Source organism: Manihot esculenta, chromosome 18 (genome assembly GCF_001659605.2).
Source record: "Manihot esculenta cultivar AM560-2 chromosome 18, M.esculenta_v8, whole genome shotgun sequence".
NCBI lineage: Eukaryota > Viridiplantae > Streptophyta > Magnoliopsida > Malpighiales > Euphorbiaceae > Manihot > Manihot esculenta.
This window is the reverse complement of record NC_035178.2, coordinates 10,692,466-10,718,871: the sequence shown is the minus strand read 5'-3', so window position 1 is coordinate 10,718,871 and position 26,406 is coordinate 10,692,466. Positions and strand designations below refer to the sequence as shown.

The following is a 26,406-nucleotide window of genomic DNA, read 5'->3' as shown; positions in this document are numbered from 1 at the left end:
CCAGGTTGTTTTACAGTAGGCACCACTTTAGATTGTAGTATAGTCCAGCCTTTGTCTTCACCACATCTATGACTTTATTACTTTGTATATCATGTATCACACACTTATCATCAGAGAGTGTCGCTGTTGTATGAGTTAATTTGGTTAAGATACTAATAGATAGCAAAGTACATTTGAATTGGGAACGTAAAGTACATTTTTTAGTTTTATTTTGTTAAATAGAGTAACATGGCTTTTGTGAGTAACAAATTGACAAGTTCCATCAAAGAGATGTACTGGTTTCTTTTTTTCAAGGGGTGTGATTTCATCAAATAAGTATGGATTTGAACACATGTGGTTTGTTGTCCCTATATCCACAATCCAGAACTTATCTTTATCTAACATACTAATAAGGCAAAGGAGAGGGCGACCGACTTGCAAAATATGTTGTGTTTACACTAGATGTCTCTATCATAGATGACTTTTCCTTTAGTAGCTTCATGACTTCCTATTGAACCAAATTAGGTAGATTGCTCGCTCAATCATTATATGTATTGCTTAAAGTAAGATCCAGGAGTGAGTCAATAGGTTCAGGCATTGAATTTACAACATTTGCTTGTTTGCTTGTTGTTTGCCCTTCTTTTGCTTAAATTCTTTGTACTGATCATGATACCTAACCGACTTGAAGCAAGATTCTTTGACATTCCCTCATGTGTTATAGTATGTGCAAAATCTTTCTTCCTTCCTCAAATCCTTTTTCTTAAATTCAAACTTGAAATTACTAGTTCCATTATCTCTCCTGAAGTTCTGATACAATGGTTGTTTCACTTGATTCGATTGTCATATTCTGGATTTTCTTTTGTTTTTCTAGTCTTAATGCCATCGAGTAGGCTTTATTAACATTTGGAAATGGATCCATTAGCAGAATATGATATTTGACATGTTCATATCCCTTGTTACTCCCATAAGGAACTGCATGAGTTTTTTATCATTCTCTATGGTAGCCACAAATTTAGATCCTCCACAATTACAAACAGGAAATGGATGTAAACAAGACATTTCATCTCATATTTTTTTTTTATTTTGTGAAGTAAACAACCAAGGACATATTTCCCTTATCAAAACAATATATATTCCTTTTGATAATGAGCCATTGCTTTGGCTAAAACTTTGTTTCAATTCTTCCACGTATCCTTAGCACAGGCTGTGTAAATGACGGCTTCAACAATTTATGTCGACTCTTCTCCATTTTTCAAATGTAAGTGAGTCAACAAGAGATATTTCAATCTTACCAGTTATGAAACTAAGTTTATTTTTGACTCTTAGGGTTAGGATTATAATTCTATTCCATAGAAGGTAATTTTCACCAGTTAAAGAGGCGTTTACCAGATTCAGACCTAGATAATTTGAATTCTGCAATTGTAGAGGATCATTTGAGAGATTGGAATCATTCATAGCATTTACTGCTACCTGGTTTTTAGTTCTAAAACTTGCAACTACTTCCATTGATCTTGCCCTAAGCTATACTACCATGAACAGAAAGTATTTTCTAGAAAATAGTAAAGGATTAATCTAGAATTAGAATAGAAGTAGTAGAAGTAGATGAATTCTCATTGCGTGATTGCTACTATATATACACAACTGGATAACTGCCACTTAACTCACTCAACCAATCAACTTCCATTTGATTATAACAGTCTGCTAACAGTTTAACTAATTATTACCCGCTAATATTCTTTTCGAGCTTTCTAAAACTTTAACTTAGCTAGCTAAAATAAATATTTTTTAACTTCTACAATGTAGTTTAATTATATTATAATACAATTTTTCTCCAATTTCAATTCCTTTTTAAAGAATTCAAAATAATAGTAGCCATCAACACCTTCAATTGGAAAATTTTTTTTTGCTAAACATAATAAAAATTTAAAAATAATAATAATCATGAAAATATAAATATATATCCATATTATAATATATTCTTTAATTATCATAAGTATGAACATGATCTAAATTATAAACGTGAAGTTCATTTAATTTATAAATAATAAATCTTCAATAAATTAAATCGAAGAGATCTAAAAATATATATTTAATGTAGAATTAACTTGTCTATTTAATTTATATATATCTCTTGACAATACTTGAATGAACGGATATGATTTGCTTTAATTAAAGTATATATCTTTTAGCATGATACCGTATTATATTATCAAATAAAATTTTATCTAATAAAAATCATAATTATGAGCAAATTTTTATATTAATTTTCCCAATTAAGAGCCTTGGATATATACTACCGATTTTAAATTTTATGGAAATGGTCATCCTCTTACCCCATATAAATAAATTAAAAAAAAAAATCTTAAACAACTTACAGAATCTAAATCCGAGTTGATCATGATGAAATATAATCTGAACATGCAGTGAACTAAGCAGAACATCTTCTAATTCTCTTGCTAGATCTCCCACTTTCACAGGACTTGCTACCAGTAAAGCAATCATCATCAAGGTGGCCTCTCTTTTTGTTAGTATCTTCCATCATTAGTTGGCTTAAAGCAGTAGAATTCTTGTTAGCACTGCTCACTAGAGTTTCATTTGTGTCTTCACTATAGAGTAGATGGACGCCGCAATTTTTCATGTTGATGATCTTCTTTGAATGATCTGAAGCAAAAAATTCAAATGAAGCCTGATAATATCCATTGAACTGACCATCTCCTTTGGCTGAGTTCGTTTCCCAGGAGTTAAACCATAGGAAAATATTATCTGAATCAAGGATCATGTCTTCTTTATTTCCTAACCAGTAATGTGATGTGAAAATATGATCATCAAGTCCACCTTTTGCAGCTTTCAAATGACACTTGCAAGAAACATGTCTGACCGCAGAGCGGATTTCACAGCTAATGACAACACAAAAAGAAATGCCCATGAGCCGACGACCATTTGATGACAGCATTAATGTTAATGATGATCCTGTATCTTTATTACAGATCCATTTGGGAATTTCACCTCCTGGAAAGCGGAACTGAATCTGATGGCCCTACATCATAAATATCAGGATTCAGATACGCAAATAGTCAGAGAGAATGTGAGAATGAGAGACAAACCTTATTTTCATGGACTTGCTTTGAGGCAGTTGCCATATGCAGAATGACCGCTTGAGCATCTTCCACTAAGTTGTTGGTTTCCGTTTGATTTAATGTGGAGCAATTAGCAAAATCCCAACAGTCAATGTTTGGCTCCCATAAACTTTTTATGCGCGGTACAATTTCCAATGATGTGCAGTGACATGCCTTTAGAATTTTTATGCATGGGGGAATCTCTAGCATACACATAAGCCTGTTGCAATGGCTTAGGTTCAGTAATTTCAGTTTTGATAGATTTTTTATGCTTGCAGGTAGGCTCTGAAAATTGTTTTTGCTTAGATCCAAATCCTCCAATGAGGATAAATCACTCAGGTTGCTAGGGAAATCTGACAGATCACAGCTGCTTAAATCTAGGCTTTGTAGACATGGCAGAGATTTCAAGTTATGGAAACCCTCAAGTTCTGAGCAGCCAGCAAGAGACAGTGTCTTAAGGCATCCCAACCCGCACATGCTATCTGGGTAACTTTTAAGCCTTTTGCAGTTCGACAGATTTAATGCAGAAAGTCTTGGGAGTGTGAAAATCGTTGAGGGCACTTCTTCAATTGCAGTACCACTCAAGTCTAAACATTCCACATTTTTAGGGATATCTGGAATCTTTGTGATATTTAAGCATCCAGAGAGAAACAACTGACTAAGAGATGTTAAATTAGCAATGCTGCTTGGAAGTTTCTTGAGCCTTGTGCAGTTTTTTAGGGACAAATTAGCAAGAGTAGGAAGAGATCCAATTGACTGTGGGAGTTCTTCTATTGCTGTACCACTAAAACAAATAAATTGAACATCTCCTGAGATCTCAGGAAATTCAGTAAGGTTTGAACAGCTAGTGAGAATAAGAGCCTTGAGAGATTTCAGATTAATCCCACCCCAGAGACTCCTTAGATTTTTGCAATCACTCATATTTAGGTAGACAAGCTTGTTAAGACATCGAACAGAAGAGGAAAGCTCGACCAAATTTTGGCAGGTCCAAAGTTCCATCCTCTCAAGATTTTGGGCTTTCGATAGGTCTGGGATTGTAGTCAAATACCTGGAGTAACTCAGGTCAATCCGTTTTAAATTCACAAGATCCTGGGAGGAGATGCAAACAATGTAGCATCAGCTAGTAATGTAAGTTTCTGAGGATGAAATATGGCAAAAGTTTTTTTTTTTCTTTTTTCTTTCTCTAAAGTTGTAAAGCATACCTGCATTCCAGTCCAGAGTTGTTCTACATTGCTAGCAACCAAGCTAAGCTCCACAAGTTTTTCTGCATGAAAGCTAGATGGAAGAGATTTTGAAGGGAAACATTCCCAATGGAGTAGTCGTAGCTTATTAGAAAGCGAATGGAGACCTTGATCAGGTAGGTGCACTGTACTTATAGATTTTGCACTGGTACTGTAGAATTTGAGCAATCTAAGACTATGCATCTTAGCAAAGGCTTCAGAATTCAGGTGCATTTCTCTTATTTTTGACATATTAAGAACTATGCCTTCAACTACTTTCGTCCCCTGCACATAAAAAATATTGAAATGAGTTTTGACTATTGATATGAGAAAAAAAGGTAGAAAGTATAATTTAATATAACATATAAGAAAACTATATATAAATTATATAGATATATATTCTAAGCAGAAATGGCACTTCAACAAAGTATTTATTTTTTCTGTAGCATATGCATTAGCGTCTTACCAGGTTTTTGGTCAGTACTTGGAAAACATCATCAGGAATCCACAACCTACTACGTTTGCCAGGATCTTTAGATTCTTCTTTTACAATTTCATGGCCCATTTCTTGCAGCAAATCATGCATCAACAAATTATTTTCTGCAACAGTTATAAGAGCTTTGTCCTCAAGAACTGCAAATGCTATATCAGGGAAGAAGCCACAGCCTTCCAAAATATCTCTCACAAATTCTTTGTTCTCTCCACTGAAAAAGCATGCAATATCAAGAAATACATCTCTTTGCGTATCATCAAGTCCATCAAAACTTACTCTCAACACATCATGAATTTTCAAGTCAGGAATCATTGCTAGTTCCTTTTGCACACTTTGCCACTTAACCATGGTTTTATCATTGAGAAAAGAGCCCAAAACCTTTAGGGCCAAAGGAAGACCTGTGGCAAAAGATGTAAAATGTTTTGAGAGCTCTGCATAGTCTATTTTTGGATTATTTTGCTTGAATGCATGCTGACTAAAGAGCTGAAGGGCTTGATCAGTCTTTAGGCACTGAACCTCATATATGTCCTTCACTCCATGTGTAACTAGCAAATGTTTGTCACGCGCAGTTACGATGATCCTACTTCCTTGACCAAACCAATCAGACTCCCTGGCCAATGCTTCTAATTGCTTCATATCATCCACATCATCAAGAACAAGAAGCACCTTTTTGTGACATAGCCTTCTCTTTATCACATTAAAATTGGCATTGAAAGTCCAAGTATTTATTTTCCTTTTTTCCAATAGGAGTTTCTGCAGTAAAGAAGCGGCACCATGTTCTTTGAAAGATTCTTTAACGTTTGCAAGAAAACAGTGAACCTCAAACTTGCTACAAATTCTATCATAAATAACCCTAGCAATCGTTGTTTTACCTATGCCGCCCATACCCCAGATTCCTACCATATGGACAGCCTTTGACTCCAAACATAATATCCTTTCCATTTCTATAATGTGAGAACCCATTCCAACAAAGTCACCAGCATTGCCAGATGATGCATAAATTAATTTGTCCGAAATATCTCTTGCAATTTGTTCTATCAAGATTTTGTCCTCCCTGTCTCAGTGAGACATAAATGCAGCACAGAGAATAAATACATTATGATAGTAACTCATTGAAAAGGATCACTACCAAATGTGATTCGAAGATCACAATTAAGATTTTGAGCCAAGGCATTGTAATACATAACCATAGCAATCTAAGGGACTGACTTTCTCAAATTTTTTTTGAAAAAATGAGACAAGGGATGAGGAGAACCAGATTTATTACTGTAATTAATTGAAAACGGGGTCAAATATCAATAATTCACAAACCTTAGATTTCTTTTTCAATTTGAAATCATGCAAACATTGTATACATACTCAAATTAAATTTCGAATGAAGGAAGTTTTTGTAAGAGCAGTCACTTTCACTTGACACTCCATTCAGAACTTGTATCAGATTCAGATCAAATACATGAAAACAAATAAGAAGAAAACATAATAAAAATGCTGCATATTGGAACAACAAAGAACCCTAATATATTTGCAAAGAGATTAAACTCACAAACCAATCATTGCAGTCAACAAAAAGAGCATTTAGGAGGAAAATTAACAGCAACTACTCATTGAGCAAGAACAACTAGGTGGAATACTATAGACATTATACGGTGAGATCACTTTCTTGCTTTTAAGTAAATAGACAGGGAAAAAAAGTAAAATTAAGGGTTTTTAAATTACCATTGATGTGAATCCCACCCACAAATTGAGGCCACTTTTGTTAGAGCATCTTTCCACCTCTGCACCTTCTCCATGTACTCCCTGAAATCTTCTTCATGCTTTACAAAAGCTTCTGCCACTTTGCCTTTTTGATCTCTCACATCGATTGGATCCACATTATAGAAAATGGGTACAGCCATTTTTCCCATTGTCTCCCAGCAATCGATGATCTTTACAAGTTCATCCAAGCACTGAGTAGAAGAAACATAGTTTTCCGAGAGAAGAACAACAAAAGATCTCGATTCTTCAATGGGTTCAAGAACTTCAAGTTTTTCATCACTTCTAATAGCGTACACTCCTGCAAAGCTCAAGCGTGTACAGAGTTGACCAACAAAATTCTTGTGGTTATCTTCATTTTTGAAGCTCAAAAACACATCGTACGTCGAAGAACAGAGGGAGCCAGAAAGAAAGGTAGATGAGGAAGGCGCCATGGAAGCTATGTTCGAGGTATAAGAGCAAAAGAGAGTGAGGTACTGAGCTTCCGTTTGATGGATCGTCAAGAAAGCTGGTCAGAAGAATTACCGATCACTTTTCTTTCAATGAACATTTTAAAAGAGCAAGGCTTGGACCTGTAAAATTATAGAATACTATGCTTAGGCTTTTTTTTTTTTTTTAATCAAATTTATGGATTATATTAATAAAATTTCAGTAGAATATCATTTTAAATAAAGCCAGAATTATATTTGCTAAATTCTCTCATCACAGTATGAATAGGTAGAATAATATTATTATAAATTTATCTAATAAAAATATCAGTTTTAGAGTCTGTATAAGATAATTTGATAAAAATATTTCTTTTTCTTTTTTATCTCTCTTATATAAATCATTAAAATTTTTTAAATAAAATAAATCATTAAAATTTTTCAAATAAAATCACAGAAGATTTTTTTTTACTAAATAAACCTTAAATAAAGTTAAATAAAGTTTCAATACTGATATTATCATTGCGATTCTGAAAATATTTTCACAATACAAAAAATACAAGTGATAATCGAAATATTTATAGAGTTCTTAACAGAAATAACAATATTCTTTTCTTTATCTATAATCAATTGATACATATTATTTTTTATAAAAAAAAATTAAATTTAAAGACGAAAAAACTATAAAAGTACCACTAAAAAATACTTATTCTCTCAAAAAATTTTATATACTATGCTTAGGCTACGCTATAATAAACTAACATCCACTACAACTGTTATATTCTATGCTGGAAAAATTATTTTTTTCTGTCTTTTAAGTATATTATAATTAATAAATATTTCTCTTTACTTTTACAATTTAATTTCGTTAAAGTATAAAACTCTTTCATTTAAAATTTGTATTAAGTGAATAATATAAATCTAATAAAAAAATATTAAAATATAATTCTAAATATATTTTTATTAATGATAAAAATTACTTTTTTTAAAGATAAAAATTACTTTTTTAACTTTCAAAATCCTTTTCATCATCTTGTTCAAATTTCTATATCATCTTTCTTCCTCTTCTCTTGGTCTCTATTCTCCCTCGTCCCCAATCTCTTGCCCTCTTCATTTTCAAATCAAAATATATTTATTCTCCCTCGCTCACAGACTCTCTTGCCCTCTTTATTTTCAAATCAAAATATAAAAATCCCATTTCAATTTGCAAACATCTGCTGGCCTATTATTCCTCTTGTTAATCACCACAAAATTCTTTTGATTCAAACCCATATATAGTCTCCAGTAAATCATCAGTCCCTCAATCCCTGCAAATTTCCTTTTTTTCTAATATAATCTCTCAATTTATTAAACGCATAGCAAGTCTGAAGATAAAAAAATAAGAGAAATTTATAATTTAATTTTTGAGTACTATTATTATTAATAAGTCAGTTCCTACATTTTTTAAAATGTAACGACCCGAAAATCGAACCGCTACCGGCGCTAGGATTCAGATCGGCTTAAGGCCGCCGGGACCCGTAGCAAGTCTAACATACATCCTGTGAACCTGTTTAATCCCATACATGATCAACAACATACATAAAAATTTTGAATTTTTCTTTTTCATTCATGAACCAAACTCAACCTGTGCATGCATTAACATAGACATTAACATTAACCCCACCTTGGAGTCCTCATCAATGCTCCAATGGGGTGGCATAATCATGCATTAAGTTTGGTTAAACATAAACATCCATAAACATTTAAGATCATGTATCTAAAAAGGGATTTACCACATACTATGGTCAAGCACACTTCTAAACCTCAATCTCATCATTACATTACATATATAACTCAACATTACATTACAATATCCATCATGTCCACTACGAGCTATTACATGACTAAAACTTTACTCTATCCGACCTCCTGCTCTATCCTGTACCTGCAAACCTGGGGGTTAAGGGAGAGGGGTGAGCTAACAAGTCCAGTGAGTAGAACAATAAAAACATGTTAACAAACATGCTCACATGAAATGCATCATAACTCAGACAATTCACATCAAGGGTTGGGTGAACCTGTCACCAAATAGTCCCAGCATCATTTCGTGCCAGGCCGTAGCATGGGGTCTTGGTCTTCCTGTCATATCATATATTACTTACCATTGCCCCAGGGCCTCCTCTGGGCACCTGGTTTTCGAGTCCCATATCCGTGCCAGGCTGTAGAATGGGGTCCTGGTCTTTCATTTCCGTGCCAAGCCGTAGAATGTGGTCCTGGTCTTTCCTCAGGGACTAATTTGGTCATCCAAGATTCACCCACAACAACAACAAAGAATGCGATGCAACATATTCGTGAAATCTAATGCAATTATCCTATTGCATAATCATGATGCATGAAACATGATAAAAACATTTAATTTCTCAATTTAAAAGATTAAGTTTAGTTCCACTCACCTCTAGCTGACTCTGACAAACACCGAAGCAGCTGAACTCACTGCTGGGGTCCTCGGTTCCTCGGGTCCGAACCTACACAGGTGGACTCAAATGAGGGGACCTAACATATACAAACAAGACTCTAAAAACATCCCCCAAAAATCCCTTAAAACACCTTAAAACTTGTTTAAAACATATAATGAGCTCAAGATAGACTCTTACCTCTTGAAGATCGAGAGGAAAAACGACCCTAGCTCGGAGATGGGAGAGATCGAGTTCCTTGAACCTCCAAGCTCCAAAACTTACTATTTGCTCAAAAATCTTCAAAACAAAGTGAAAACTCATGAAAATCAAGAAAGATTTGAAGGAAGAAACTCAAAATCGGCGAGGGACGGCGGAGAGCTCACCTTGGCCGAAAATGGAGAGAAAACTCGCCTATTTCGGCTAAGGGACCCCTTTATAGGTGGCTGGCCAGGCCACATTCGGGAGCCGAACGTGCCTCCGCATGCATGCCATGTTCGGCGGCCGAACCTGGACTTCCCTCACTTATGCCTTCGGGGGCCTAAAGCACTCCCGAAGTGTATGCATGTTCGGCGGCCGAACCTGAGTCTTCCTCTCAAAACTATTTTCATTCAAAACTCAAATTCTTTTTTAATTAAAATCATAAAATACATTAAAACATTTAATAAAAACATACTTTTACCCTTCTAGAGGTTTCCGACATCCGAGATTCCACCGGACGGTAGAAATTCCGATGCCGGAGTCTAGCCGGGTATTACAAAAAATTTATTAAAATCTTCTTATATTTTCTTTCCGTCAACGAAATAGTCATTTCCTCCCTCTTTCCATTAAAAATAGATAAAAGATGAGAGAGAATTTTTAAAATTCAATTTTACCTTCGAATAAAATTATTTATTTAGTTTTTAGATATTGCTATTATTAAGAATTATATTAAAATATTTTTATCTTTTCTCATATCTATTAAAATGTTCTTATCGTTTCTTTCCGTTAACAAAATAAAAAATGATGATGATGAAGGAGAAGAATAAGAAAAAGAAGGAGAAGAAGAAGAAAAAGGATGATGAAGAAAATGATGATGAAGAAGAAGATGAAAAAAAGAAGAAGAAGAATCTCCTCCTCCTTAAAGAAGAAAAATAAAAAAAAAATTGGAAAAAGAATCAAAGAAGAAGAAAGAATCAACAAAAAAGAAAAAGAAGGAAGAAGAGGAGAAAAGAAAGAAGAAGAGGAGGAAAAGAAAATGGATAATTTAATTTTTTATTATATTTTTAACCGCAAAAATAGACGGAATTAGTATTTTATTGACGGAGAGAAAATGTAAGAATATTTTAATAAATTTCTGCAAATGTAGGACTGCCTTATTAATAATGATAATATTCAAAAATTAAATTATAAATCTAAAAAAAATAATAATAATTTATTGACTACTTCTTCTATTTCCCGAAAATCCCAATTGAGATATGAATAAATTAAAAAAAAATTAAATCTATTAAATTCCGAAAATCGCAGTGTCACGTGAAGAAGAAGAAAAAGAAAATGAAGACGTTGGTCAACAGATTTGCTTTTTCCTGTGCTCAATAGCTGCAATATTTAATGGGTAAGGAACTTATCTAACTTTAAGAGGAAATTTATGAGAAAAACATTTTGAAGGGGAGACAAATTGATCTCAAATGGTGAAAATTTGATCTTGAAGAGGACAACAAATTGATCTATTAGATTGTGATGAATTATGGGAGAAGGTGTTAACTGACTGAGAAGGATAAGAGAAATATGAGAGAAGGTATTGGGTATGATGTTCTTTTGTTTTTTGGATTTTTTAAAAAAAGAAACTTTAATTTTAACAAAATTAAATTTTATGGATTAAAGTATTAAGTTTAAAAATAAATAGATAAATTCATTAATTATAATATAATTAAGAGATGAAAAATATCTTTTTTTTTTAATCATTTTTTAATAATTTGTGAAAATTTTTTTAAAATTATATACCGTTCAATTTAAATATGACATACTATAAAATTGAAAAAAAAAATAATATCCACGTTTTAATATAAAATTTTTAATTAGTTAATTAAATGTATAAATTAAAAGCAAGAATTTTCCCAAAATAGTAATTAAGTTACAAAAAAATTTATTATATAGTCTGCTTATGTTAAACTCATTGATTAGTTGATTAGTTTGAGTTAATTATCACTATGTTACATTTTTCTTTAATTAATTAAATTATTTTTATATTTCTAGAATTACATTAAAATATAATTAAATTTTGCTTTTTTACCGTCAGTTTTCTGATTAAAGTGGGAAGACATAACTGCGTCCAAATTACACCCAATGAAATTCAATCCTCTCTCCTCTATTCTCTGGCGTCTATATGAGAAGGGAAGGTTTTGGCCCTGGATTCAGTTACCGAGGCTGCCACTTTAATTTTACAACTAGAAAGTACTCTGCATCATATTCATAGGAGAAAGTTGGCAGCGTGGACGGTGAATGTCGATTGTAGCACCAGAGACCTCTTAGGAGGCATAGAGATGCAGTGTCTATAAGAAAATCAAAACAAACAAAGATGGTAAAGAGTCTTGGCAAAACAGGAATGATTAACTAAATAGATCTTTACACTTTATTTTTAAAGTCATATAAATTTTAATTTAATATAATATTATTTTTTAATAATAAAATATTATCTTTTATAATAGAGACGAATAAGTAAAATTCATAAAAATTCAGAGATTTAATAGTGATTTATCTAAAATTAAATCAAACTAAAATTAAAATATCAAAACAATTCAACTGAATCAATTTGAAGCCAAAAATTCTTATTATGTTTGGTGCAACCACAAAAACCAAACTTAACCTGCAGACCCCTCCTTACGATGATGCCATTGTTTTCTTTCCTAACGCAAATGGATGTGCTATAAATTCCCTCAGCTGCATAGAACTGTTATTTACTTTTCGATAGTTGATTAGGATTAAAATTATTTTGATGGACATTTAATAGTACAGTTGCTACACCATCCACTGCTACAGAAATTCACGATCTCAACAATGGAGAAGCTGTGAAGATGGCTATTGAGCCTAATCATTTATAGTGATTAGGCTCTTGCTAGCCATTATTCACTCCTCAAAAGTTTTTCTTTGAGACCATGTCAGCAAGAGACGAATTTTATATATCCACAAACTTCATCAAGGTGCTTACAAAGTCTAACATGATACCTTCAAATTGTGGATTGCTATCCTCATCATTAATCTATCCTTGAAAACATCAATAGCCTTGTCTGTATGAAGCATTCTGCAGAATAGATCCAACAGGTTAAGAGGCCCAAATCTTGCAGAGAACACACAGAATATGGAAAATTTAGGCTTTTATACTCGGATGTATGATAGATGAGAAACATAACCCGCAATTCAACTCAAGGCAAGTAGTAGTCTATTGTCAGAATGGAATTGGTTCATAGTTAAATTACAACCGGCAGTTCCAAGTTTTGTCCAAATCGACGTTTTTGCATTAAAATTTATGATTCTGAATACACTAGACTGGCATGCAAGAAAGAGAAAGGAAGAAAGGGGGATGAAGAAGAAAATGAACTATAATCATGAACTTGAAATTTTGAAATAAATTCTGGAAAGCAAGCAGACCGAGCAGATACGTGATTTCTGTTCTCCTATCATCAGCTAGTGTTAATTAATTTATGCAAGATACTAATAGGAAAAAAAGAATACATTGTAAAAAAGAATAGTTGATCTCTCATTTCTTAGCCTTGGTTTTCTTCGATACTTGAGCTTTCTTTCTTATTCTCTTCCCAGGCTGGGTTTTTCCTCCAGTTTTAGCCTTATTTTGTGCCATTCCCTGCATCCATATCCTCCATTAGTTAAAAATACACGAAAAATGACATCACAAATATAGTCCTTTTTTCTGATTTCTTTATTTCCAAACATTTAAAGAGTTGCCAAAGCCATGATATATAGATTTAGGGAAGTCAAAATGAATTAAGTTCCAAAACATACAGAAGATTTCTTAGCTTTTCCTTTAGTTCTTCCATTCGTCTGTTCTTCATTGCCTTCATTTTGATCAGTTTGATGAGAAATAGCTTTTGGCATCTTGTCAGCCTCATCTTCCGAGTCAAAAGAAAAACCTTCAAGTGTTCCTACTCATGCAAATCATACGGTAAAGGGCAAGTTGATGTTAAGAATTTTATTTTTAAATATTACAGAGAAATGAAAGACATAAAAGAATCCTGACCTTCAACCATAGTTTCAGCTTCATAGACATTAGATTGTGCTTTTAGCTGAATGAAGTCATTCATGATAGCTTCTATCTAACCAAAGATTAAAAAAAAAAGTCAATAAGAGATATGTTATAGACATAGAATTTACTCAGCTCCATTTCACTTTTTGGACAGCGTAGCTTGCAATGAAAACTCTAAAACTTACAAAAGGATGGAAAAAAAAGTGATAATTTTTTTTGGACACATTAAATATGAGACCTTAAAGAGGACAAAGAAAGACTGAGCAAACCTTTGCCTCTGATTGACCAAAACTAACCTGAAACAAAAGGAGATGTACTTAGGTATTAGAAATCTAGAAAAAATGAGTGGGAGAGAAAATTGCTAGAAAATGAAAACAAAAAATGCTAACAAGACATCAGATGGTCAGATAAGGGGAGATTGAAATTTTTTATTCCTTTTACTGGTATTTTGGGTGAGAAGTTACAATATAAAAATACAAGTGCAGATCATGACATACAACGCAAAATGTCCGAGAAGGAACTATTGTTGTTCTGTATATTGTTCCTGAAACAACCAAAGTTAACCAATCAGATGCAGGTTCGTTCATATAGACAAGTTTAACAATTAGGTGTATCGCTGTGATGACAGAAATACTTTATATTATCTTTACAGTGGAACTGGAAAAACAAAGAGAAGCAAAAGCACAAAAGCGACACAGAAAAGTAGAATGCAAAGGCATTTGATAATGTAAGTACCAAATCTCTTGGAATTTTAAAAAACTTTTGCAGTGGTTTCAAGAGGGGAAGAAGGATAAGGCATTTTATTTCTGAAAAATGACCGAGTCAACTTTTTAAGCCACTAGAATTGGTTAGAAGTCTTCTAGCAGTATTGGAGATATGCAGAGAAGGATATATGAAATTTTCAACACACGGAGAAGAAAGATACCTTTTAAGTCCAGGTACATGTCATGATTTCCAGATGAACCATCTGGAATCACTACTCGTCCGACAGCCCCCATATCACCACTCAAATCTATGGAATCCCCTTCGCATTCAACAAGTGCCTGCACAAATTTTACAGCTTTTAAATAATGGAAATTAATGTATAGAAGTGGATGTGGCGCACATTTGTGCATGCACACATATGCATGCATTTATTTATTTATTTACCACCATAGGTTTAAATTGCAGTTAAACTCATGTATGCAACAGAAACAGAGCCACTCCAACCATAACAAGATGGTTGCAGCACAAAATTTTCATAACGATAGAATAACATGCTATCTAAATTGTGAGACAGCATCTTGGAAATTCAGATAAAATATTTCAGAGTAAGCAGATATGTAAATTTAAATAAATAAAATATAAAAAAAAAAAGACGAAAGAAAAGAAAGAAGATTAAGAAAAATTTCAAACCTACTTTTGAACGACCGACTTTCTCAGGGAGAAGCAAGGGCAGCCTAGATGTTGATACCTGGGAGTTTTAACTTGTCAAGCCAATCTAGTGAATACCGACTTGCAGAAACAAAGAATATGTGTGATATTGATAATTCTTACATGAGGATCAGTACGCTTCACAGAAGTGTCTTCATCTACAACCTCTACAGCATCATGGTCTCCTGTGGCATCATCAAAATCATTTGTTAGCTTCAAGTAAACTGCTTTACATTACATCTTGCTTTTTATTTTTGGATGGGATATGAGAGAGAAAGAAAATCAAATTCAATGCACTTATAAAATGTGGAAATATAAGCCAGATCTATTTTATTCTTTTAAGTTTCAAAAGGGTTTCATCTACTTATTTTTTAATTCTATCCAGGAACAAAAGAAAATATTGACAGAAAGAAGGATGAGATAAAACCCCCTTCTAAATAAAAGAGAAGGGTCTCTCTGCTCATTTCATACCCTTCAGCACATTATCATTTTTATTCTTCCCTTTCTTGTGTGTATGACCCTCAACTTTTAACAATTTTTTAGGAGATTTTTCCTTTGAGGCCTTCTTCACTGCTCCACTGCTACTACCAACCATTGAATCCTCATCCTCTCCACTCTCTTTGCTTTCAATATTTTTTGCCTTCCTCCCAGAGCTATTATCATGAGAAGACTCAGAATCAGATGATAACGCCAAAATTGAATGATTCACTGCCTGCTTAACAAGATGAGTACTTATCATCAGTGGTCAACTATTGACATTTAAAAAATTTTAAAATTGGTCAAAACAATGACAAGGTTAACATTTCTAGCAGATGAAATTAATGCATCCAGTCTTTGAGGAAACTGCAATGCAGGGTGCATGTGACAATCCTTATAGAATAGATACCTCTCATACATTGGGTGTATTTAATATAAAGAATATGGTAAAAAAAATAAGAAAAGAAACATATATACATAAAATCTTATGTATGGGTTAACATATAATATCTAATGGAGTAATAGTTTACCCCAACCATGGACACGTAAATAGGATGTCTTTCAACATAGAGAAGATAGATTATATTGACTTTTCCTCCAGAAGTCTTAGTATTTCTCTCCCTCTAAACACCCAAAAGGCTAGCCAAGTAAGCCCCATATGGCCATATTTGTGTTTTCTGCTCTCAAATAGTTTCATATTGCATTCTTTGAGGTTTGAGGGTATCCTTTGCCATCCTTAAATGCATTGGGTACATTTCAACATGAATAAAGACAAAAGCTCACATTGATGAGTAAGTGGTCATACTTTCCTATCACTAAATATGCATAACATATCCACTAGCCAAAATGAAAATTTCAAATTATCAAATGTAAAATAATATGATCCAGCAAAGCTTGCGAAGAAAAGGATGCCTTTAACTTCCACAGTTTCCTCCAAGGGAAAGTTGTATCTCCTTTGCACATGAAGGTTCATAACAAATAATCATGCTTCCTAGGCAAGAGATCTTTCGATTCCAATGGTCAGGTAAATAAAATTTGCTTTAGTTAACAGAATATGAACAAAACAACAAATGTTAACATCTATTGGCTAGAGAAAATTGAAAATTGACAATAACCAATGCACCCCTCCAATCTCTACTCCCATGCAGCAGGGAGCATTTCAAGTTCACTGAACACAGACTTACCAAGGATGTGGAACATACCGGTAGTTTCTATTTCTAGCAGAATGTGAAACACAACCCCTCCAACAGTTTCTAGCTCCAATAAAATTTCTTAAGATACTCTCACTATTCCAAAATATTATAAAGCTTTTAGCTTCTTCAACCAACTCAAAACCAATAATTTCAAAGCATTCCTCAAAGTAGCATACAGCAAAATTTCTGCACATAACTGAGTAATTATCCTACTAAACCTCAATAAACATAACATAATGCCAGAGCAGAGGTATCATACATGAGTTACTTCTTCAGCAGCTAGCTCATCAGCACCATTCCCTGTATGAATCAAAGAAAACATAAAAACTTGAAGCAAGTATGCTCTATGTAGTTAAAAACAAAGAAAAGGAAAAACAAGTCAGAAAATCAACATAAAAGGCTCACAAGTTGCAATGTGACTTTTCCTTCAGTCCCTTTCCCTCGAGTGTAAGTATTAAGAAATTTAAGGCGCCAAAGTACCAGTTAATACTGTTTTAGAGTAATAAAAGACATATCTGAAATACTATTTCACCTTCTCTTTGCTCCTCCTCCTCCTCCTCCACCCCCTTCTTCTTCTTTTTGTTTCTCTCTTTCTTCGTTGGCGTTCCATCTCCAGTTCGCCCCCTTTTGGGAGCCTTTGCCTTAGAAATCTGTTGTAATGGAGATTCTGCACCAGTTTCACCAGAAGCAATACCATGATTGTTGTATCTTTCTGGGGATTGAGAGTCAATTTTATCATCCCTAGAAGGACTAGCATTTGGCAATGAATCAGAATCCGAGGATAATGTAACAGTTGAATGAGTTGGCGCCTGTTCAAGAATGTAAAACCTTCTCAATTTAGCAACTAAGCAAACATGGAGACCCGAAAGACCCAAGTAGAAATAAACATAAGTGCAATTCCAACTTATGGTAGTATAGAACCTGGAAACAACGGAGCCAATCCGGAGAATCCTCCCTTGAGCTACTCATTTCGGGGGAAACTGCAACAGTTAAACAAAATAATGAAATTATTCAGTTGGTTTGTGTAAAAAAAAAAAATCATGATTAGTATCGAGCGGGGGAAAACGAGGATTACAAAATTCGAAACCCTAATTGTAAACCATTGCAGATTTGGATGAATGATTTATTGAAGTGAAAGGATTGCAGCATTGTGAAAATGATTTAGAATGAATCAGAAAAAAATACCAGAGGGTTTAAGTAAAGAACAAACGACAGTGCTCCGAGCTGGGAATTAGCGCCAGTATAGGCACTAGCCCGACATCTGTATTTGCTTGCTTCTCAAGCGCAACTCTTCCAACACTGAATTCATAAAAGTTATTTTTAATTTTTAGGGGTATTTTACTTTATGCATAGTTGTTTTTATTTATATTTTTTTAATTATGACGAGTTTAAGTTTAAATATATATTTGTACTTTTTTTTTAAAAATGTCTTACTATAGACTTAAATTAATTAAAAGTTTAATTAAGATCTTATAATTTTAATATAATGTAGTGTGAATGTTTGAATTATAAAACAGTGCATAACGAAATAATAATAATTATATCATATATAAATTTTGAAATTAGGACGTATTTAATATTTACACATTCAAAAGATTTTTTACTGATATTATAAAACATTTTTAAAATTTAAATTATCATAAAAAAATTTTCTATATAAAATTTAAATATATATTTCATTTAAGCGATATATTAATTGGCTATGAGAGTTTAAACTATAATATTTGTAAGTTTATATTTTATATATGTTGTGTATTTATCACTTAAATTTATGTCATTGAATTAATATAAATATATTAAAAATTATATCATTGAATAAATATAAATATATAAAATAAAAAAATTATGTAACTATAATGTCATCTCAATTAATTGTATTATTGATTTTTTTTTTAAATAATCTTGGGTTCAGTTCCTTTCTTCAACAGTTTGATTTATTTTTTTTCTTTCACTATTTGATCCAATTGTGTCAATTGGGTTTACCGGTTCAACCTTTGAATTAGCTAATAAATTGAACCGATTGGGATTTGAACTTAAAAGTTTTCAATTTTAAAAATGATTTCAGTACTAATAAGAATGCCTATTTCATATGACGATGAATGGTTGCATTTTCAATTAGGCAAAACACGTTCGCTTAATGCTCTTTAAATTAGGAGAGAGCATATTTTGGTTCAAATTAAAAATCGAATCGATCAAATTTAGTTCAAATTTAATTTGGTTCGATTAATATTTTTCAGATTATTTAATTTTAGTTCGGTTCGATATAAATATATTAAATAACCGACTAATCGAATTAACTGATTTTACTATACATTATTATATTAATCCTTACTTAACCTAACGGGAGTTTAAGTTTAACCTCTTTTGTTCATTTTCTTATTCAATTAAATTGAAAATTCAAGTCCAAACGTGTTAAATTTATAAATTTTAATTTTAATATAATCGAATTGATTTCAATTTTAATATAATCGAACTGATTTTTATCGATTTAATTCGATTCAATTATATTTTAATAATTGATTTAATTTAATTTCTAATATTTTTAAATTTTAATTTTAATATAATTCAACTTTTATCGATTTGATTCGATTTAATTATATTTTAATAATTAATTTAATTTAATTTCTAATATTTTTAAATTTTAATTTTTAGTCCAACAGAACCGACTGATTGGAGCACCCTACATTAAACTGTGATCATGTGGGATTTACCGATCAATAATTAATATTTTTGCTTATTAAGGTGCCACATCAATAGAGTTCAATCTCTAATTTTGTTTGAAGATTATAATTAATATAAACTTTTAAAATTAAATTAAATTATTAATATAATTAATAATTATCAAAAAATAATTAAATTCCGTTTTATAATTAAATGTTTAAAAATTACATTAAAATTGATAAAATTTTTATACATAAATATATATACAAATTGATTATATTTATATTAATATATTTTTATTGTATGTAATATTTTTTGTTTGTGTTATATGATATAATTTTTAAATTAAAATTAATGATAATATTTTAATAAAATTATTATTAAAAAAATAAACTATATTCCAAAGTTTTCGTAGTTTTAAAGTATTTTAGATGAAAAAAATTCAAAACTTCATGAAAAATCACTAAAATTTTAATATTAGTTATGAATTTAGTAATTGAGTACCCTGAATTGGTTTTTAAATTTAATTTAATTAATAAAATAGTCATTTATAATAAATATTTTTTTAACTATGTTTATTAAATTCAACTACATTATTTTCTGTTAATTATATTATTTTATCCATTAATAATTCAAGAGTGCGAAAAATTAAATTTAAATTAATGTTAACATATCATATTTTTTTATTAACAAATATTAGAATAGCAAAATAATATTTTTCAAATTAGCTTTAACAATATTTCAATTTTTTTTGGCTTTTAAAATTCATGAACATAATTTTTCAATATTATTAAGTATCAATGAGATAATTTCAAAATTATACTCAATATTCAAATAGTTTTATAAAAAGTTTATACTCAAAATTTATGCTCAGAATCATGTAAATGGGAAAAGTGAAAAATAAAAATAAAAAATAAAAAATATTTTTTTTCACGTCATAATTTTTGTCTATTTTATTTCTTTCAACCTATTAAGAAAAATTATTTTTTTAATTATATCTTTTTAAATACATTAAATTTTATTAAATATTAAGAGATATTTTTAAAAATTTCATGAAATAAGAAAAATTAAATAGAATTATAATAATTAATTTATATTTATATATTATTATAATTTAAAAAAATAACAATAATTAATAAAATAAATAAATAAAAATTATGAAAGAAAAAATACTATTACACTATTTTAATATTTATTAAAAAATATTATATGTGAATTTTAATTTAAAAATTATTTTTAATAACTCCTTAATTATTATGAGATTAAATAATATAAATAATAAATAAAAATATTAAATTTTGTAATGTGAATAAAGACATAATTAAAATAAAAATATTTACTTTAAAAAACTTTACTGGCAAATAAATTTTTAAAAATTATTTATCATTTATCATTAATTTCTTAATTTCTTAAATCCAATCTAATAATTAAAATTGTGACTAACTTTTTTTTTTAATTGGAAAAATTGTGACTAACTTTAAAATTTTAATTTTATTTTTAAAAAATAAAATTTAAGATATAAATAATATTTTTCTCAAAATTATTTATCACAATAAATATTAATGAAATAAATTCAATTAAATCTATGTATTTTTATTAAATAAATTTAATTTAAAATTTTAAATCAATTAAATTTTTATATTTTTATTAAGGATTAGATTTTAATTTAATATAATATATTTTTTAATAATAAAATATTGTTTTTTATAATTTAATCATCATAGAAATTTTATAAAATATATAATATAATAAATAAATTTTAAAATTACAACAATAAAACTTTATCGTATAAAAAATATTTTTATTTTTAAAAATAATATTATATTTAATAAAAGCTTATTTAACTTTTTAAATAATAATATATAAATTTAATTGATCTAAATTTTAAATTAATCTTATTTAACTGTAAAAGAACAAGAGTAATTGGAGTTGCATCCAAATTTTAATCTAAAAGAACAAAAATATTTTGTCAGGCAATTTTTTCTCATCGTGTATAACTCTTCAGCCATAGCCCCCCGCAGCATCTCTTGAGCTTCTGATGACACTCTCCGCCGCAAAGCCTTGAGCCCCCGACTCACACTACACTCTCCGCCGCAACGCCTTCAACCAGTGGTTCAATTGGACAACGAGAAGGAGTAGCTCTGTTCGATTCAGCTCTGGTTCAACCGTAGTTATAGCTGCTTCGCACCATCACACCGCTGCACACCTTTCATTTTGTCACCGTTGTGCGGTTCACCTTGACCAGCCATTTTGGCACCGTTGTTCGATACTGTTTCATTCTGCTTAGGTTGCGGTTAGTATTCCTAAATCTATCGATTTGGTTGTAGAAATTGCATGGGGTTTGCGTTTGTTTGGTTGAAAATCACAAGTTCTATTGCTCTTTTTTTGTTATTTTCCATTATGCGACCGTCCTAGCTATTTGGTTTTTGAAATTTCATGGGTTTGTGTTTGTTTGGTTGAAATTATATGTTGTAGTTCAGTCTAAATCATGGATTGTGTTTGTATTGATGTTTTTTGCGACGTCATGAATATCAATATTATGGGTTTGGTTAAAATTTCATTCTAAATCTGAAATTTCCAGTAATGACCGAGTACAGATTAAGAATGTGCTGCAAAAAGTGTGTTTTCTGAATCTGAAATTCGAGCTGGAGATCCATCTTTTAAACGAGCTCATTTTTTAGCCAATTTAACGAGTGCACTAACAAGCTGAGCTTGAGCTTGGAAACATGTTGAACGAGTTTAACTGAGCTCGAGTTCAACAAATTGTTCACGAACTGAGCTCAAGCCTCAAATTTTTTTCTCAAGTCGAGCCTGAGCTTTGCTCTTTTTGGTTTGATTACACACCTAAAAGTGCTCAATAAGCAACTATCAATTCCATGTACATCACTTGCTATCATCAAAATTTCATTATTGCCGTGTTTTCCTTTTCCCTTCACTCCTTGAGATCTCTTCTAGAGTTCTACCTGTTAAGGCCATTTCACTTTTTACTGGTTTTCCCATAATTTTTAGGTTTCTCTAGTTATGGTGTTCTTGTCATTGTTTAGATTGAAGTATTTGAACTGAAGGAGTTAAATAGCTGCAAGCTACTTACCGCTCTCCCTAGCTACCTTCTTTCCAAGGAGTTTCACAGTCTTAACTGACCAATTGAAGGAAGGAATTTTGAGATACGTTCAATAATTTCCCCAATTGGAGTGTCGATAAGCTCAGGTATATATCTCTCTACACTAATTCTTGTATCTAGCTGGGTGCTGTCTTTGAATATGATTTCTTTAACTCCAAAAGGTGAAGTAAACTCTCGCTAAAACTAGTTTTTATTTTTGTTATATGGGTGCTGTTATTGAACATTCTTTGTTTAGGTTTGATAATTTTAAAATTGCAAATAGAAGAGGGGGATTTCTCTTCATTTAGGTTGAGCTTTTGAAACTTGTTTAGATTAACTTGCAGATGACAAGATAGAGTTTTTATGTCATATTTTATTTTTGTTGGGTTCTTTAGTATCCAAGCTGAAGACAGCTTATTCAAACTGAAAGTAGAATATGATCCTCTAGACCTGCATTGAACCTGATCAAAGTGCAGGTATAACTTGATGTGTAGTTATTATACTTGCACTGATCCTGATCAAAGTGAAGGTCTAACTTGATTAGTAGTTTGCAAGCATTATTCAATTTGCTTTTGTGCTGTTTATGTGCTTTGGATTTGTGTTGTATTACGCCTAACTTATACATGCAAGTACCCTCAGTTTATTCACAGAGAAACAAAATGCACTACATCTGCATATTGGTATAGTTGGCATTTGGACTTATGAGCACCTCGGTTATAAATTAATATATTCTTTTTACAAGTCTCATGAGTTATGTGAGTTATGTGAGAACTACATAATTAAATTATTTAACCATCACAATGAAAATTGATTTTTTTTTTTTGAGTTTTAGTCGGAATTGATGTTTGTTATCTATTCTTCGTATTTACTATTCTAATATGGGATGGGTATAGCTAGTAAGGGAGGAATTCATTGAGGTTGGGATGGGTACAAGAATGGACATAAGGATTATTAATCGAGTCGGGATGAGCAGGCAATTTTCATTGGTTCCCCTTTACCTAGTGCCATCCCTTGGAGGAATGGGGCTTGGTCCACTTGGAACTTGCTTTTGGAGAATGCCGTGTAATGTTGAATGAGGGTGAAAAAATAGGCTTCATCATGCTGATTCACTTTTCACGGGTTCACATTCTAGGTAAAGGATCATGGTTGCATTTAAAAATAGGTACATGGTAATGGAAGTTTTCTTGGATCCAAATCGGGACCTTGTGGGGGATGATCCTATCATAATCACACAATTTAATGTGTCAAAAGCAATAAAAGACAGCATTCTAGTAAACTATGGAGAGTGTGGTTTGGCTTCATCGCTTGGATCATTACAAGGTAAATTATCCTATATTTGTTTTGTTGTTTGTCTTGTATGCCTTGCTATGAAGGTGCTGTTCCTTATATTTGTAAATCCGTATTAATTGCAGTAAAATATGTAAATCCCATCACAAAGCTATGTATTATCAGAGCCTCACGAGAGGATTACCAGAAGGTTTGGTCTGCAATTACCATGGTTAGGAGTATTGGAAATTGCCCAGTGTTATTCAACTTACTGGACCTAAGTGGTAAGTCAAACAACCAACAATGATGGATATTGAAAAAAGGGGAAAAAAGTATTAATTTATCTTGAACACTAACTACCTTGTTTATGGATTTTTTGAAGTTAAAAGAAATAAATGCAAATATCAAACCTTTTAACTCTAAGGTGAACCGAAGGTCACTATTAACTTGTTTTTGCCATCTGCCCTGGTAAATGGTTGACATAGCACACCTAATACAACAAGAAATAACACCTCTCTCTCGCTCTCTCTAATGAAAAAGGAACAACAATGTAAAACTAACCTCTCTCTGCCTTCTAAAAAAAAACTCCCAATCCCCAAGCTCTTCTCTCTGCATCCTTTCTCTGTCTGCAAACACAAATCAAGCTATCATTGGCCTTATAATGCCATCCAAAGCCCAAACTCCATTCTCATAATTCATAAATTCAACCCAAAAAATCAACGACCACAAAATCAAATTCATAGCAACAAAATAAGCTTTGGCTTGCAAAGCATTCTTTTAATTTTTTTTTTAAAAAATTTAGTTTAATTATCATACAAAATGAGCCTTTTTTGTTTTTCTTTGATCATGTGTTTTCACTGCTGAATGAAGCTTGATTGCAACTGAGAGAGGTTGCTGAAAATTTTATCTTAAAATTCAACTGAATTTAGTTTTTTTTTTTTTTGTGATTTTATTTATTTATTTTAATTGGGTCTTGCTATGGATCTTTTTCCTCTAGTTCTTTCAATTTAGAGCAATATAATTAAAAAGATCCAAAATGACTGAATCCCTTTGTGCTATTCTCCTCATGTTTTTCTAGTTTTGTCCTGCATTTAACTTGAAAGCATTTTTAATCTCTTAAAAGTTAAAACTTATGTATGCTTGACCTTCCATGATGGTGAACTGTTGGCATAAAATGTTCTGTTCAAACCATGTTGATTGTCATTATCTCAAGTTTTCTTCTATATGCTACCTCCAGCTTATTTGTTCTTGTATTTTTTTTTTTTTCACTTGATACCCACTGCCATAAATCATAGCTTAGTATTCATGGCTATGGTGTAATGTTCACATTTTGCACTTTCATAAATTTTTCCAGAAGGAAATAGCAATGTCACTCAAATAGATAGTTCAACACATAATTTCATGTGCAATTTTTTAGTACTTCTATTATTTAATTACGCTACTCATTTTTCTTAAAAAAAAAAAAATCTTTTCATAATTGATATCAAGCCAAAATAAAATAATATGAGATATACTGTTGAGCCTATACCACAAATTTCTGAAATAACTATCTTGTTTATATGAATGGGCTTGTAGCCTTTTTTACCAAAAAGGAGAAAAAGGAAAATGAAAGTTGACTATATATTGACAAAGAATCAAAACAAGGGGGTGTTGGTAGTACAAGGACTTGAGTAAATAATTTCCAAACTTATCGATATTTTTAGTAATTTTGTCTGATTTCTATAATGTGACGCCTAAACTCAAAAATAAACAATAGTCGCATTTAGCCAATGATTTTTGTCTGATTTTAAATTTTATTCTGATTGTAATCCTTTTGCTAATTGGGAGATGCAATTGGTGGTCTTTGTTTTTGGGGTGCTTGCATACCAGGGAGTATTAAGGCCTGCAGAAGTGCTGCTTTAAAGTGTGATGAAGCTAAATTTGCACAGTACAAGCTTGTGGTTGGAGACCGTCTTTCAGAGGATGTTACTAAACACATGCAAAATTGTCTTGAAAAGATCAAGATTTTGGAGCACTGAGAATTGTATGTGTAGCCTACTCTTCTTTCATGCAATTTTTTTCCCCGCAAAATTTAACATTATAAGCTTGATTCTTTCTGGAAGGACTGCTAAGTTCATTTTCAACAACATAAATCATATTTTGTAAATTACCTTCTTTGATTGAGTTGACATGTTTTTATCTAATAGTTGAAAATCAAAGTTCACAGAAAGTAAATTAAATACAAATTTACCTTTGAGAGCACCAATTAGCTGATCTGCTTGTGTCTCTCAATAAATGAATCTTGAATTTTAGTCGATTGTCATTGTTTTTAATTTGGATACCACTCTAGGTGTCTGTAAAAGGGTGAGATCACATTGTTATTCACGCATGTGTATGGAGTTTGGATGTGCTAAAATTGATGCATCTTACCATTACGTGGGCGGCAGATATATCATCAGCCATGAATCCCTTCCCTTTTCCATGTTTCTCTTACTGGAATTAAGAATTTTATGAGAATTTAATTGATTTTTTTTAAAATTTTTATCTGGATTTAAATTCTTTTAACTTGAAAATTTTTCAATTATGTATAGAGGTGAAATCCTGAATAACTTTGTAAAATTTTATTTAAATTCATTTTTTATAAAAGAGATTTATAATTTAAT

General features: G+C 31.4%; 3 protein-coding genes across 6 annotated transcripts; 1 reads left to right on the top strand and 2 right to left on the bottom strand.

Moving 5' to 3' along the window:
* Positions 1 to 2,310: 2,310 nt before the first annotated feature.
* Positions 2,311 to 7,139, bottom strand: LOC110607129 (disease resistance protein RPV1). Of its 2 annotated transcripts, none has more exons than XM_021746199.2 (5): positions 6,525 to 7,139; positions 4,782 to 5,862; positions 4,298 to 4,600; positions 3,084 to 4,184; positions 2,311 to 3,016 (listed from the first exon to the last, which is right to left on the bottom strand). In XM_021746199.2, exons 1-5 carry the CDS (start codon positions 6,992 to 6,994, stop codon positions 2,408 to 2,410), a joined length of 3,564 nt encoding a protein of 1,187 aa, XP_021601891.1. In that variant the 5' UTR covers positions 6,995 to 7,139; the 3' UTR covers positions 2,311 to 2,407. The 2 variants fall into 2 exon arrangements, with proteins under 2 accessions (XP_021601891.1, XP_021601893.1); XM_021746201.2 differs by having other exon boundaries at positions 2,311 to 3,007.
* Positions 7,140 to 12,289: 5,150 nt separating this feature from the next.
* Positions 12,290 to 18,036, bottom strand: LOC110607133 (DNA-binding protein BIN4). 2 transcript variants are annotated; one of them, XM_021746209.2, is made up of 14 exons: positions 17,923 to 18,036; positions 17,659 to 17,717; positions 17,270 to 17,546; positions 16,997 to 17,037; positions 15,539 to 15,779; positions 15,191 to 15,252; positions 15,054 to 15,107; positions 14,580 to 14,697; positions 14,152 to 14,198; positions 13,924 to 13,950; positions 13,649 to 13,724; positions 13,414 to 13,553; positions 13,129 to 13,255; positions 12,290 to 12,697 (listed from the first exon to the last, which is right to left on the bottom strand). In XM_021746209.2, exons 2-13 carry the CDS (start codon positions 17,704 to 17,706, stop codon positions 13,154 to 13,156), a joined length of 1,233 nt encoding a protein of 410 aa, XP_021601901.1. In that variant the 5' UTR covers positions 17,707 to 17,717; positions 17,923 to 18,036; the 3' UTR covers positions 12,290 to 12,697; positions 13,129 to 13,153. The 2 variants fall into 2 exon arrangements, with proteins under 2 accessions (XP_021601901.1, XP_021601900.1); XM_021746208.2 differs by lacking the exon at positions 12,290 to 12,697 and having other exon boundaries at positions 12,978 to 13,255.
* Positions 18,037 to 21,351: 3,315 nt separating this feature from the next.
* Positions 21,352 to 26,055, top strand: LOC110607136 (probable ribonuclease P/MRP protein subunit POP5). 2 transcript variants are annotated; one of them, XM_021746211.2, is made up of 5 exons: positions 21,354 to 21,691; positions 22,443 to 22,605; positions 23,631 to 23,818; positions 23,911 to 24,048; positions 25,634 to 26,055. In XM_021746211.2, the coding sequence occupies exons 3-5, from the start codon at positions 23,641 to 23,643 to the stop codon at positions 25,780 to 25,782; spliced, it is 465 nt and encodes a 154-aa protein (XP_021601903.1). In that variant the 5' UTR covers positions 21,354 to 21,691; positions 22,443 to 22,605; positions 23,631 to 23,640; the 3' UTR covers positions 25,783 to 26,055. The 2 variants fall into 2 exon arrangements, with proteins under 2 accessions (XP_021601904.1, XP_021601903.1); XM_021746212.2 differs by lacking the exon at positions 22,443 to 22,605 and having other exon boundaries at positions 21,352 to 21,691.
* Positions 26,056 to 26,406: the final 351 nt, after the last annotated feature.

Bases quoted from the DNA above. Each gene is read 5' to 3' on its own strand.
- LOC110607129 (XM_021746199.2), bottom strand. From the start codon at position 6,994: ATGGCGCCTTCCTCATCTACCTTTCTTTCTGGCTCCCTCTGTTCTTCG. The intron at 5,863-6,524 runs GTAATTTAAAAA...TCACTGAGACAG, and splicing joins GGGTGGGATTCACATCAATG to GGAGGACAAAATCTTGATAG. The intron at 3,017-3,083 runs GTTTGTCTCTCA...TTTATGATGTAG, and splicing joins AGCAAGTCCATGAAAATAAG to GGCCATCAGATTCAGTTCCG.
- LOC110607133 (XM_021746209.2), bottom strand. From the start codon at position 17,706: ATGAGTAGCTCAAGGGAGGATTCTCCGGATTGGCTCCGTTGTTTCCAG. The intron at 13,951-14,151 runs GTATGTCATGAT...CTTTTGTTTCAG, and splicing joins CTTCTCGGACATTTTGCGTT to GTTAGTTTTGGTCAATCAGA. The intron at 13,554-13,648 runs GTCAGGATTCTT...TTGCATGAGTAG, and splicing joins AGCTGAAACTATGGTTGAAG to GAACACTTGAAGGTTTTTCT.
- LOC110607136 (XM_021746212.2), top strand. From the start codon at position 23,641: ATGGTTGCATTTAAAAATAGGTACATGGTAATGGAAGTTTTCTTGGAT. The intron at 23,819-23,910 runs GTAAATTATCCT...TATTAATTGCAG, and splicing joins ATCGCTTGGATCATTACAAG to TAAAATATGTAAATCCCATC. The intron at 24,049-25,633 runs GTAAGTCAAACA...CTTGCATACCAG, and splicing joins CAACTTACTGGACCTAAGTG to GGAGTATTAAGGCCTGCAGA.